Source organism: Mirounga angustirostris, unplaced genomic scaffold, assembly GCF_029215605.1.
Source record: "Mirounga angustirostris isolate CCGP_5_RB_7025 unplaced genomic scaffold, mMirAng1.0.hap1 SCAF_7, whole genome shotgun sequence".
Taxonomy (NCBI): Eukaryota; Metazoa; Chordata; class Mammalia; order Carnivora; family Phocidae; genus Mirounga; species Mirounga angustirostris.
Genome location: NW_026991715.1, coordinates 145,959,602 through 145,974,587, shown reverse-complemented (window position 1 = coordinate 145,974,587; position 14,986 = coordinate 145,959,602). Strand labels below are relative to the sequence as shown.

The window sequence follows — 14,986 nt, the reverse complement described above, 5'->3', positions numbered from 1 at the left end:
GTTCATCCCAAAAGAAATGATATCCCATGCCCTGTTCTGACCTGTGGTTACGGTTGTTTTACTAATACTGTCCCCTGAAGATCTTTGCACATCAGCACCTGCATTCCGACCTCATTCCTGTTGGGGGCGGCAGAGTGTCCCATAGCCTGCGTTGTTTTCAGGCTTTTGCAGTTACAGCTCTTCATGCAGATCTGTTGACATACTGTTGATATCCTTGAGGTGAATCCCTCACGGGTGGAACTCTTGAGCCTGCTTTCGATTTCTTTGCATTCGGTTGTTGCTTTCACATCTGTGTTATTCAGCCCCAGATCTGGCAGCGATATTTAGCAGCGATACTGTGATATTTAGCACAGTAAAGGTACCTGTGTTCTTGGAGGTTCCCTGGGACCCCAAGTAATTCCCTTGCTTGAATGTGTCAGTACCGTAAAAAGCTCGAAGCTCGTCACCGTGCCTCCGTGCCTCGGTTGAGAGAGTAAGCTGAGCACTGTGTGAGCTGGGAGGTACTAAAACACGTCAGGGGCATTTCCTTCATTCAGCAGATGCTTATCGAGTGTGTTGTAGATGCCAGGCACTGAGGAAACAGAGTCAGAAAGATGTGGTGCTTCTCCACTTAGAGCCCACCTTCCAGTGGGGAGTCCTCCCAGCCCAGGGAGGGCACCAGCAGACGGGCGTAGTAGAGGGTGACTAGACCCATGGCAGGCGGGAGGCTCAAACGGGTGGCTCAGACGGGTGCCTGGAGGCTCGGGGTTGCAGCTGTGAGGGGGAGGAAGGTGCATCAGGTGGAGGCCACTCCAGGGGCGAAGGCTTGGAGGCATGGAGAACTGAGTGAGGGCTAGCGGCGAAGGTTGGCGCTGGCGAGAGCCCCACTATGGGGACTTCGTGTGGCCACATTAGAGGTCAGAAGCCATGGGTGGCAGCATGTTCAGGTGCTCAGGTACCCTTGATGGTACCACGAGGAACAGTGGTTACCAGGCTGGAGGACTGGCCTTGTGTAAGTGTGTTTGGAATATGCGGCAGGACGTAGTTACCAAGATTTGATGTTGCAAGCTAAGAAAGGGAAATACCATCAGAAACTCTTTCTCCATCCTATTGTAAGTGAAAGTACATTGTATGCCCGATCAAGGAGCAAGGACATAATCTTAAAATGAAGGACAGTTTTTCCCACGGAAGAAAATAAATAGGAACACGATCGACACTACTGTACCTGTCGTATGGGTATGTGTTTGTAGGTTATGTTTGGATATGGTGTGTTTGCAGTGATGAGGATCACCCCCAAGATTCGCCTCTTGCTCATTCATGCTCTTGTGGGTTGGCTGGAGGTGCGGGTGGGGCCCTGCTCTCCAAGCCCTCACCCAGACCTTGGCTGAGAGACATTCCATCTGTGAGCTTCAAGGATGGTCAACGCAGAAAACAGGGACAAAGTTCTGTTGTGCACCTTACCAGCTCCGTCGTGGACTGTCACCCACACGTGGGCGAGTGTGTGTCCTGCGCATATGGAAGACAGGAGAGGCGGAGAAAGGATGTCGATCAGGACTTTTTGGGGGACTGCTAAGGGTTACTTGGGATGGCAAAACACCCTAGATGGTGAGCTTCCAACCACTTGTTTTTCTGCTAGACTCTCAGCGAGTGCATCTGATTATTATAGCTTCACATTACTGAATCAACAATTCTTTTTTTTTTTAAAGATTCTATTTATTTATTTGACAGAGAGAGACACAGTGAGAGAGGGAACACAAGCAGGGGGGTGTGGGAGAGGGAGAAACAGGCTTCCCGCGGAGCAGGGAGCCCGATGCGCGGGGCTCGATCCCAGGACTCTGGGATCATGACCTGAGCTGAAGGCAGACGCTTAACGACTGAGCCACCTGGGCGCCCCCTGAATCGACAACTCTTAACGGTGATTTCCTTTGCCCCTTTCCAGGAGATGCTACAAAAGCTCACGGGTGGAAGTTTTAGCACGACTCAGGGCCCCCTCCCAGCCCTTACTGCCTCATTAGTATCTCATTAAACTTTTTAATGTTGATTACGTGTTATAATCACATTTGGGATATGTTGGGTTAAATAAAATGCATCCTTAAAATGAATTTCACCTGATTCTTTTTCTTAATGTGGCCACCAGAACACTTAAAGTTAAGTATGTGGCTTATATTTGTGGCTCCTGTTATATTTCTGTTGGATAGTGCTGACTTTGAATATGTAAAGAATTCAGACGGATCAATAAGGAAAAGAAGCCAGCAGGAAATGGGCAAAGGATATAAACCAGTCATTCACTGGAACTTGTGGGAGCTCTTCTGACTGGTGATTGGGAATGCAAGCTAAAGACAGTAACAAGGACTTCCCATCGGACTGGTGAAAAAGAAAAGCGGGTTGAAGAAGGTTATAGGAAGAAGGTTGTAGGAAGGAGGTTGTAATTTGTGTACACCAGTGGTAGAGTGTAAGAAATTGCAGCCATTTCGGAGAGCATTTTGGCAGATCCTACTCCCATCTAGTTCACTTCTATAGGCGGTTCTCACCTGGGGGCGATTTTGGCCCCCCCTGGGGGGGGACATTTGGCAATGTCTGAAGACATTTTGGTTGCCATTAGTTGGGGATAAGAGATACTACTGGTGTTTAGGGATATAGCTAAACATCCCGCAATACGTGGGATCTCCTCTCAGGATAGAGCCATAAGATCCCTCATGTAGGGGCGCCTGGGTGGCTCAGTCGTTAAGCGTCTGCCTTCGGCTCAGGTCATGATCCCAGGGTCCTGGGATCGAGCCCCGCATCAGGCTCCCTGCTCAACGGGAAGCCTGCCTCTTCCTCTCCTCCTGCTTGTGTTCCCTCTCTCGCTGTCTCTCTCTCTGTCAAATATATAAATAAAATCTTTTTTTTTTTTTTTTTTTAAAAAGACCCCTCATGTAAACGGTGCCGTGGTCCAGAAACCCTGACTTTTAGATGCCGATTCCAAGGTAGTCCTAGCTCAGGTGCATCAGGAGATACAGACCAAGGTTCTAACTCAGTGCTCCGTATTTACACTTGCGGGACTTTGGAACCAAATTAAATTAAATGTCTATCAGTTTGGGGATATAAATGACTAGGGAGGGACCCATATGTGGAGATGCTGTGCTTGCCTGATATTTGGGTTTATCTCACATCCAGCACTGAGTAAATCAGGTTGCAGGCTCACAGGTACACAGAAATACTGCTTTTTTGTAAATATTTCAAATACAAAGTAACAATCTATATTCAACATATTGTTTATAGATACATGGCATAAGTAAAAAAATTCAAAAGCCAAGTCAGGATACCTATCAACACATAACTGGTTGCCTCCAGGGAGGAAGGACGCCCCAAATCAGCTCTTTTTGGAATGCTGATTTTTTTCTTTTTTCTTTTTTTTTAAAGATTTTATTTATTTATTTGACAGAGAGAGACACAGCGAGAGAGGGAACACAAGCAGGGGGAGTGGGAGAGGGAGAAGCAGGCCTCCCGCAGAGCAGGGAGCCCGATGTGGGACTCGATCCCAGGACCCTGGGATCATGACCTGAGCTGAAGGCAGTCCGCTCAACCACTGAGCCACCCAGGCGCCCAGGAATGTTGATTTCTTACAGAAATGTGAAGCGGTTATGACAGAATATTAGCCTTTGCTAACGTAGTCAATGTGACGAGGGTGTTTGTTATATTACTTACTTCCCATTTTACTTTTCTCAATATTTGGAATTTGTTTACAGTGAACGCTCACGCGTACCTCCTGGAGAGAGCTGCCAGAGTTGGGGCTGCTCGAGCCCAAGCAGATTATCAGGGGCTGTGCTGGTTTCTATCCGGTTCACTTGCGTCCCCCCAGCATTGAGCTGTGCTTGGCACAAGCAGGCCCTCAGTGAGTGTGTGTTGGGCCACCTGTCCATGGAATGTTCCATGGGACTCGTCCTGTGAGCTGGCTCGTGAGAGGTCCTGGGGCCACGCCCCACAGTGGGAGGTGCCCTTGGGACCTGCCTGCTGGCCAGGTGGTCACCTCCACCCCCCTGCACCAGACCTACACATCTCTTTACCCTCCAAACTTCTCATAACACATCACAGGAAGTAATTCAGATCAAGACACTAAAAAAAATCACACCTAGGAAGTCTAATAAGTGTGTGTTTTCAAAGGAAAACAGATGTCATATCATAGAAATTGCATGCTAATGTGAGTTCTTAGGGAGACACTTCAGAGAGGAAGTTTGCTGCCTGGGCTTTGTGGTTGAGCTCATTCAGCTTCCCCAAGACAGTTGGGAAGGGTTTGCCTCCAGCGACAGCCATTTCTTAGTTTAATGAAGAACTGAAGCAGAGCGATGCTATTTGACATGGTGCAGTCAGGCTTCTCTACAAGACGGTGCGTGTTGGGGATTCCGTGCCTTGCAGGTGCGCAACCTCTCCTAGGCTGTTCATGTGAGGCCCATGGAACACATTCCTGCCTGTGGAGCTGGTCTTAGAGCTTCATTACTCACCTTTTCCCTGTACTGTGTTGAAATAATGAGCCAGTGTTAGGGGAAGACTTTTATAGAATACCCTTTCCTTTGGAATCTCGTTGGGAGAATAGCTTAAGTAGATGGTAAGGAGGTGTTTTCAGAAGACTGTCAGAGTGGAAAATCTGAGCCAGTCTTGTGTTTGTGCTGGTTTGAGTGTGCCCGCACCACTGTGTGAGGCTGAACCAGGAGCCGACCCCTCGCAGGGACCTCACCCTTCTCAGGCCATTGTCTTTGCTGCAGCCAGTGGTCTGGGTTATTTTTATCCTGGGTTCCCACCTCCGCCCTGCAGTGGAATATTCTTTTCTTAGGCCCCTGATTTTAATTCACATCATCTTAAAAGTGAACAAAGGAAAACTTGGCTGTGATTTTCGTTCTAGAAGGCCAGCCTAGAGTATTTCATAAAGTCTGTCTCACTTCCAGGCTTGCAAACAACCCTTCTCCCAAGATTATGTGGGTTTTCTTGACCATTCCCCCACTGCTCCCTTGACTTCATCAGCCATCCCAATTGTGAGCATGTCTCAGGGGACCAGAAACATTTCTCAGTAAAATGTCTCCTCACAGAAGCTGCAAATGTTTTACGAGGTGTATAACACAAAAGCAACATTTTACAAAGTGATAGTTTGGTGAGAATTATTTAAAGCCTGCAAGCTCAGGCAATGTTAGTGTGAGTGAAGTTGCTAGATTTTTTTGCCTTCCAAATGGGCGGGAGCAATGTCTGTAAGCGTCCAGGCCAAGCTGGGGGTGGTGGAAGGCTGATGGTGGACATCACCTGCCATCCAGAAAGGTGCTGGCCATGACCTTGCCATCAAAATGTGGTAGGGCCAAGGGCAAATCCATTGACCATCTGGGAAGAAACTGTTTACTAAAAATCCTCGTATTCATTTATTTGTTCCATAAATATATCACAGCTCAGCATTGTCCTTAGAGCTGGGGGCTCAGCAGTGACCAACATGATCAGATTCCCATCCTGGGATTTACGTTCTCATCTGGTGCTTATTCATCATAAATAAGATTATTGAAACTATGCCACCAAACACATCTGACCCAACAGAACACACTCATGCTAGCAGTAACTCATGGCAGTTTTTAGAAATACCATGTATTTTAGAGGACTGGGATTCTTAAGTTCTTTCACAAAGCCGCATGAACATTTCCTGCTTCCTGCTGGTGGTACTATTATGGAGAATGGAGAAAGGTGTTGCATTGAAATGGATTTTCGAGTCACTGAGGTTTCTTCCCTTGGTACCCAACTTTAAAAAATTGTACTACGAATGATGGAGTTTCTTTCTCACATTAGAACATGGGTAATATCCTTTTTCTTCTGGATGATCAGGATGATTACTAGATCTATTTTTGTACCATACATATGGCCACGGGGTTCGTATGTGCTTCTTGGTGTACTGGTCTCTTCGCTTGGCTGCTTGTCAGTTCCTGGTTTCTTCTGCCCACTGCCCCTCCTCCCTCCTCATAGATGGTTCTCTTCACCACTGTTTACAGGGGTTGTTATAAAACTGTATTTCCTAATGAGAGCGTTATGCATGTAAACATCATTACTTGTACTTGTTTTTCATTGTGAATTAAAACCATGTAAGTTCCTCACAAATACAACTTTGTTTTAAAGAACGCAAACTGTACAGAGACATACAGAGTAAAAAACAGTTCCTTCAAAGTGTTCCTTTCCCACCTACCTTGTCTTAATAAGGAGTCTCCAGAGACACAGACCAATAGAGTTTCTGTGTCTGTAGGTATCTGTCTACCTATGTCTATATAGCTCCATATATCTTGAGCTAGATGCACACACACACGTATCTATCTAGCTATATGTAACTCTATAACAACTGTGTGTAACTATATAGACAGACATATACACACATGTACAGATTTTTTTCTGTTAAGGAATTGTTTCACACAATTGCAGAGACTTGGCAAATCCAAAATCAGCAGGGTGGGCTGGCAGGCTGGAGACCCAGGGAAAAGGTGTAGTTCAAGTCCAAAGGTGGTCCTCTGGCAGAATTCCTTCTTGCGTAGGAGAGGTCTGTCTTTGTTCTATTCAGGCCTTCAGCTGATTGAGTGAGGCCTACCCACATCAGGGAGAGACAATCTGCTTTACTCAGTATAATGATTTAAATGTTAGTTTTGTCAAAAAAAAAAAAATACTTTCACAGAAACATCTAGAATAATGTTGGACCAAATATCTGGGTACAACATAAAATTATGACACCTAAAATTAACCATCATGTACACCCTATTCTCATTCCTTTCACAGAGGACATTAATACTTTGGTGTAATTCATCTAGATGTTTCCTGTGTATTTTCTGGTTGTGTGTGTGTGTGTGTGTGTGTGTGTGTTGATGACCTTTCTTCCTCCTGCCTGCACCTCTTTCATCTGTCAATACAATAAATAATGTTACTAAAATCCTGGTGTTAGATCCTCCTTTCTTCCTGGGAGAAATGGAGTTTTGGTTTGTATATTTTTGTTTTTTGATGTGCAAACCCTTACATTTTTTAAGCAGAAACATCTCAACTCATTTTTGTTGTTGTTGTCACGCCAACATTGCTATGGTGTGTAGACTTAAAAATTAAGCTTATGTTTTGAGGGACTTGAATTTCTAGCTGATGTCCAAATGGAAGCTTCTACTTGTAGGTAGTTTACTGATTTTTTTCTTAATAATATTATTTTGTTCTCATGGACACTTTGCTTGTAATTAAAAAAAAACAGCCTATATGTGGCTTCGGGGACCATCTGCAAATGGGCTTCTGTCAGTTTAGCAAGTGGGTAATATTAATTTGCCTTTGTGACAAGTCTTTTGTTGCTGTTTGTCTTGGGAGACCATGGTCCAAGAGGGCCAGTAGACCCCCAGAGGGTAGGGAAGGAAGGTTATTGTGTTAATAGTAATGTAAGTCAGTCTCTGCTGGGAGACGAGAGGTATCCGATACCATTTTTTCCTGAGCCCTCAAATTTAGGTTTCTCTTTTTTCCCCTGATAATCTTCATTTCTGACCTAAGGTTGTGCTGAGATTTCCAAGGCTACTCTCAGCAGTGGTGTGCGGCACATTTTGGGAAGTCTTACTTTAGGTGGCCAGAAGGGGCTGTGGTTCCAGAATGGACCCTCCCAGTGGTTGTGGTAGCAGGGAATGGAGGTGTGCATGATTCCAAAAGAGAGAGCATGGAACCAGGAACCAGGTCCTGAGGAGCACTGGGGAGCACTGTTTTATTATCCACTGATGGAAATTCCTCCTTTTAACCCAGAGTCCTTAAGTAAAGATTGGATGGCCAGATCGGCAAAGGTGGGGGCCCTTTGGGATATTTTTGAAGGACAGGTTTTCATATGTGTTCAAGGCTTTCAGAATATCTCTTTCCTTTAATCCAGAAATACTACTTCTAAGAATATCTCCTGAGACAGTAAGGAATGAGAAGCATGAAGCCGTGGTTCTAGGGATTTTCATTGCAGGTTTTACTCATAATTTGGAAAAATTGGAATCAATCTCTGCATCCAAGAGTGGGGATGCATTAAATAACTATGATTCTGCCCTACTAGAGTAGGGTGTTCCACATCTGGTGGAAATGTTGACACACAAGTGTTTTGATTGATGTGAAAAGACATTGCTGATATAGTCCTCATTGAAACATGTAACAAGTTATCCTATTTTGGTATAGAAAACATGGGCATGTGTGTATGTGAGATTGTGTGTGTCTGGATAATTTTTTGTCTTCTCTGTTTCTGGATTTCTTCTCTGTAATAAATAAGAGCTTCTTGTGTCATTATGTAAAAAGGAAGAGGTTACACTGTGTTCAGCACGCCTTATTTATAAGTCAGGAAATTGTCAGACACTTGAGAAAAGCCTCCATCCAAAGAATTTCAAAATGAGATTTTGGTGCCCACCAAGTGGCGTTGCAGGTTTTCCGGGCCGTTTATGCAGCAGTGAGCAGACAAGTTGGGTGGGAGAAGGCAGATATTGGTGGCAGTGAGCTCTAGTTATTAGAGACATTGAAAGCCTGGACTCACTCGTGCTCTCTTCTCTTCTAAATTAAATTATTGTGAACCATTTCACTCTATGGATGGAATGACTTACTTCAAAGAAGGCATGAGCTGGGGCATATTAAATAGGCTTTACAATAGTCACAGCATGGTGGAGTTCCTTATGTTGCCTAAGGGAGGTCAGTATTTAAAAAAAAAAATCTGTGATCGTCTCTAAAACTGAAAATTCGAATATATGTGATTCAGTATTCTTCTGGGACAGCAACCAGGAGCTTATTGAGATAAGCAGGTGGGATTGCCCGTGCCCTTTCCTTGTTCCACGAAAAATGACATTCTTGTTAAACCCCTGGCCCACATAGAGCTGGGTCACCGTGGAGTTGCTCTAAACGTAAGCTTTGCATCCCCCATGCGGTGGTGTGTACGGTGGGCAGTGCTCAGCGTCACGTGATCCTTAGCTCCGGATTGCCACGTCTTGAATTTTAGCATGTCACTGAATCCATGGTGTGAGGAGCCTTAGATCATTTTCCTTCGTCACAAAGTGTTTAGTCAGCTCAGCGGCTGCAGCGAAATACTAGAAAGTGGATGGCTGATCAAACGGCAGAAATTTGTTTCTCACAGTTCTGGAGCCTGGAAATCCAAGACCAAGGTCGGGGTCCGGTGAGGGCTTGCTTCCTGGCTCACAGCTGACCGCCATCATCGTTGGCCCAGCATCTGCAGGAGTCCCCTGTGATGTCTTTTTTCTCTGACACCAGATACGTGTGGTTTTTCCATCCCAGTTCTCCAATTCTCTGACAGCAATAGGGTCTGCAGCGATTCCAGGAATTCTGACACTAACGCTCCAGGGTTAGCACAAACCCCACAGGTGTGCAGCTCCGTCCCACAAGTCTCAACCCAGGGGTCACCTTCTGACCAACTGGCTACAAATTTGGGGATTCCCACACTCCCCCCTTCATGTTTGGTAATTCACTAGAATAACTCACAGAACTCAGGAAAGCTCTTTACTGACTGCCACTGGTTTATTATAAAGGATAAAAGCCAAGAACAGCCAAACGGAAGGGGTGCTCAGGACGAGGTATAGGAAAGGGGTGCAGAATTGGCGTGCCCTTTCTGGGGGCACCACCCTCCCAACACTTCAACGTGTCACCAACCCTGAAGCCCCCCAAACCCCATTGTTTAGGGGTGTTTAAGAAGCTTTCATTAAGTAGCCATGATTTGCTCTAACCACTCAATCATTGGCTATTGGTGATTGAACTCAGTCTCCAGCTCTGCTCCCCTCCCTGGAGGTGGGGTTGGGGGGGTTGTGCAGAGAAGGAGCAAGATCTCACCTCCTACTTGTGGGGCGGTCGGTCTTTCTAGAGACTGGCCTCCATTCTAAAGCTACCAGCACCCTGCCCCCGATGTGCATCATCTCATTAGCATGTAAGAAACTAATTTCTAAGGGTTTTCAGAGCTGTGTGCCAGGAACTGGGGACAAAGACCAAATATTTATGTTTATGACACCACCCCTCCCACCTGGTCTCCCCACATCCAGGCTGGTCTCGTAGACGCTGTTTCCATCCAGCGGCTAGACTTGATGAGGGTACCTGCAACTGACTGCTCAAAAAGCTGAACAGTTTGTGCTGTGGCCTCTTGGGGTTCCGAAGCCCCTTGACGTCCTCCTCCTGGCTCACGAGGCTCCACCCCCGGGCCTCCCAGGCTCTTCCTCACCTCCTTCCCATCTTCGTCCACCGTCTCCTTCCCAGGGAGCCCACCCCGCGCACCCTACCGGAGCCATGTCCCCCCTGCACTCACAGCCTCTCTTACCCTAGTCTCCTTTCTAACACACTCTGTCCTCACTCATCTGGTAGGTCTCTAGTTTGCTGTTTGACCTCCCGTTAGAAGGCACACCGTATAGGCAGGGATCTTGGTTCTCAGACGTTTCCCAGGCATCGTGCCTGTCTCGTGGGCAGCACCCAGTGAACATTTGAAAGTGAACAAAAGCCTGGCTTGCTCTAAACTGCCAGCCAGAACCGGGGCCCGAGGTTCTCTGTGTCCCCCCGGGGGGGACAGTGTGTGCACATGGGGTCTGCAGTGGTGATGCTCGGGCTCTGCGCCTCTGACCCGCTTCCCTCTTCACTTCTAGACTGGCCTTATTGTCGCCTGCTACCACGGCTTTGTGGATACTGTGGTGGTCTTAGCAGAGTGCCCCCACGTTGATGTCAACTGGCAGGACAGCGAGGGGAACACGGCCCTAATCACAGCCGCACAGGCAGGTAAGACCCGGCTTTGCCTTCCCTCCCGGAGCTGAGGCTGGGGGGGCAGCTGCCAGGTGGTGGGGGGCCGGTGGGCGGGGGGACGGGGCTCTGCACTTGAACTCAGGTCGTGAGATTAACGTAAGGACTGGAATTGATCAGAAATCTGTTCTGCTGCTAAGAGGTAGAGGAGAAGGCCGGTTAGGACGCGGACACATTGTCCTTGTGCCTTGGGGACGATGCAGAGTTTATTTGTGCAGAGCTTGCTGTTGGGCACATCTCGCCCTGATACTGCACAGTCTTTGAAGGTGAAGCTGCAGCAGAAACCCAAGCCTCGTCATCCCTTCCCCTAGAGCACCGTGCCCCACCCAGTGCTTGGAGTTGGGGAACGGAGAGATGCTGGTGAACTCACTACCATCACGGGCGGTAAGGACTGGATCCGATAGACATAGTTACAAGGTAACCTTACACTTGCAGGTAGATGTAAAGAAAAGCCAGGAGCTACTTGCCGAGAGTGTATCCGTGTAACAAGGCGGGACTGTTAGGGAGAGAGCCTCCCAGTAAGGGTCCTTCAGCCCTGCCACCGAGCGCATTGTGGCTGTCCTCTTCTAGAATCGTCCTCAGACGTTTTTGGAGACAAGCACGTGCTCGTCCGTTCTGGACCATACGTCGTTTGTCCCTGTGGTGTTAAGTGGGTTTGTCACTTGACCACCTCGAAAATTCTTGGCTTGCAAGATTGATCTGTTTGATCAGTCAGGCTCCCAGCTGCAAAGAAGCTGCTTCCTGCCGAGTTGGGAAGAAGAGGCGTTTGCTTATTGACGGAATGTAGGACACCTCACGATGTCATGAGGAGCTGCTGGGTGTTGGACTCAGGGCTGGGAAGCTGGAGAAAATGCCCCAGACCACACCGCACTTTGATTCTGGAAAGGGAACATCTGCTGTGCCACCAAAAAGAGACCTCCCTGTCCTGTTTTGCATCACAAGCTCCTGGGTCAAAGCCAGCATGGGGGTGACTCTGACTCAAGGAACCCGGGGAGACCAGGGAGCCCAGCAAAGCCAGCATCTGGCAGCTTCATTCCCTGTAATGTAATAGGGAGTAGTCCGTATGTACACATTGCTTTTTAGTCGAGCTGGGTAAGGTGGAGAACCCCCCCTGAATTAGAGAGGAGCCAAATATGTGCAAAGACATGTTCGCCTCAGCAGGTCTTAGGGTGCGAAGCTCTGTCCCCATTGGGCACTCCAGGCTTCGAAAGCCGAGATCCACAAGATCCTCAAGTGCAAGAGTGGAAGTGGGTAGCGGGAGGCATTCAGTGACCCCGGGCTCCCCATTCATCGCCTCCCACTGGCCCAGGAATGGGGGATGCCCAAGTCAAGGGCAGCTCTGCCCTCCAGTAATTCTCCGGCTCAGTAGGCCTCTGATGGAGCTCTGATGGAGGGTGTGCTGGGGGCCGTGAGCGAGAACGCCCCACCTGGCCTGCTGGTTGACGACAGGGGTTGTGAAGAGGGGGGATGGGGAAGGGGGTTTGAACTGAATGCTGAAGGAATCAGAGGGGGGCCATTGCAGCCGAGGTATCCAAGTGCACGGGGCGAAGAGGGGGCCCGGCCCATCTCAGGGGGTGTGGCGGGAGGGTTGCGGGTGACTAGGAGAGATGAGAGGTGGCCCCACGAGGAGGCAGGGACCGGATCATTAAGGGTCTAGGTGCAACATGAGAACATGAGGGAATGCATTTGAGTGCCATGAGGCTGGGTGTGTGGTGACAGGGGCTGGATAATCCTCATGGGCTCAGAAGTGGCTTCAGAAGCAGAGAAGGAGCAAGACCTGCCTGACAGAAAGTGGTATGAGGGTGTTGGTGGAGGAGAGGCGGCCTCTGGGATGGCTTCTGGCATCAGGACAGGGGATGATGAATTGCCAAGGGACATATGTACAGTAATAGGTGGAGAAGCATTGGCTCCATTTGGCACTCAGGTCTTTGAGACGTGACATATCTAAGTCAGAGGCCTCAGCGGTAGGTGGAGGGTATAGAGCTCCAAACTCCACAGTGTCCGCTGGGGTACAGAGCGGGGAGGGTTCGGGGGTTGCCGGAGAGGGGGGCTTATAGCACAGGCTAGACATGAACACTAGGAGAATATGCAGTAAGACGAGGTTCCTTTCTTATTGATTTGCCAGAACTCTTTGTGTGTTAAGGGTATAGGCTGTGGTTACCCATGAGGTACCTTCTGAATTCTTGCCTATTGAAAATAATAGGATAACAACTGTCCTTTGACCTCCCCCCTCTTTTTTTCCATTGAGTGTTGCAGGGAGAAAGTCTGAGTCCAGCCTGCTTTTGTCTTTGTTGAGACCCACTAGGAGAATATGCAGTAAGACGAGGTGCCTTTCTTATTGATTTGCCAGAACTCTTTGTGTGTTAAGGGTATAGGCTGTGGTTACCCATGAGGTACCTTCTGAATTCTTGCCTATTGGAAATAATAGGATAATGACTGTCCTTTGACCTCCCCCCTCTTTTTTTCCATTGAGTGTTGCAGGGGGAAAGTCTGAGTCCAGCCTGCTTTTGTCTTTGTTGAGACCCTCATATTGCTGAGATTGGAAATATCTCCCACCTCATCTTTAACAATGAAAACACCACCCCCTCCGCTGCCGTAACTGTCGTATATCTCAGCTTCTTCTCTGCGTTTGTTTTGACTTACATTAGGTGTATTTTTAGGAACTCTCTGTTAATCTCTTTGAAACACTGTCTGTCTTGTTTTGTTCTTTCTTCCTGAGATTACCTTTTAGACATAGAATAAGTCACCTGGTCCTCACGCCACAGTGTTCTTTCTCATTTTTTCCCCCCTATCCTTTTACTCTAAGGTCTGAGCAAATTCTGCATATTATTTCATTAATATGTTTCTATGCCATTCATCGGATTACATTTACTTTATTCTTCTCGAGCATCCCTGAGGTCAGTGTGTTTGGGCTTCTATAACAAAAATCCCACAAACTGGGGGAATTAAACAACAGAAATTTGTTTCTCAAAGTTCTGGAGGCTGGGAGCCCAAGATCAAGGTGCGAGGCAGGGGATTTGGTTCCTGGTGAGGGCTCTCCTCCTGTGCACGGGGCACCTCCTTGCTGTGTCCTCACATGGTGGAGAGAGAGAGAGTGAGGTCTCTGGTGTCTCCTCTTATAAGGACACCTGTCCTCTTGGGTCAGGGCTCCACCCTTGTGACCATCTTTAACCTTCATCACCTTCATCATCAGTCTGGTTCCACCCTGCTCATTGGGGCCACGACTGGACTTTCCCAAAGTCGGATGTCCTGCAACCTGCCCCGTCCCCACCTCCAGCAGGCCTTCTGTGGTTTCGGGCATCGCGACTGCCTTCCCTCTGTGCCTTTGGTCACCCATGGGAAGCAGGGAAGGGGACAAGACTCCGGTGTTCACGGCCCCGGTGGAGCGTCCCCTGCAGCAGGAGGGAGAGTGTAGCGTGGTTAGACCATTAGGATTGCCGTGGCTGGCCTGTATGTGATTCTCTGGGCCCCACACGTCGGGGTGTCGCGGGGAGGTGTCCGGGCTGTGACCCAGGCTGGGTCGTGCCGGAGGGTGGCTGTCCCGGGTGCTTTCTCTACTTGGCACCGCTGTTGGTCTACTAACTTGGTTATAAAATATAATACACAGTGTTCCGAAGAAAACCACATAAGCAAGCAAAGTTAAACACAGAAAGCCAATGAAGTTCAGGGTGAAAATCACTTAGCTCCTCGCCCCCAGGGCCTTCCAGTTCTACTGTCTGGAGGTAACACTTGTTAATTTGATGGGTTTATGGGTTTTCTTCCATCTTAAAAAAAGTGTCTATCATTATAATGTATTTTCTTTCTTTCTTTTTTTTTTTTTAAGATTTTATTTATTTGCGAGAGAGAGAATGAGAGACAGAGAGCATGAGAGGGAGGAGGGTCAGAGGGAGAAGCAGACTCCCCGCCGAGCAGGGAGCCCGATGCGGGACTCGATCCCGGGACTCCAGGATCATGACCTGAGCCGAAGGCAGTTGCTTAACCAACTGAGCCACCCAGGCGCCCCTATAATGTATTTTCTTTTCTTGTTTTAAGTTCTCTCTTTCTACTGGGGTCCAGATCCTTAGCTCATTCACTGGTTTGCTCAAGCTGTGTCTGCAGCTGGCTAGGTCCCGGGCCCACCCTCTTCTGTCTGGTGCCCGCTCCCTGCACCTGGGCTCTGACCCTTGGGGCGCCCACCCCAGGCCTGCTGTAGAACTGAATTGTTTGGGGGAGATGGGTGGGGAGGAGTAAGGAGGTTTTTTTTTTTTGGCCG

At 48.2% G+C, this 14,986-nt stretch overlaps 1 protein-coding gene across 2 annotated transcripts in view; it reads left to right on the top strand.

The window, feature by feature from the left end:
* ANKRD33B (ankyrin repeat domain 33B) overlaps positions 1-14,986 on the top strand; it is a 74,431-nt gene that overhangs the window by 33,169 nt on the left and 26,276 nt on the right. For both annotated transcript variants that reach the window (XM_045863534.3, XM_054504793.2), the window contains exon 2: positions 10,584-10,713. In XM_045863534.3, coding sequence (XP_045719490.1) covers positions 10,584-10,713 — 130 coding nt within the window. The remainder of the gene's footprint in view (positions 1-10,583; positions 10,714-14,986) is intronic.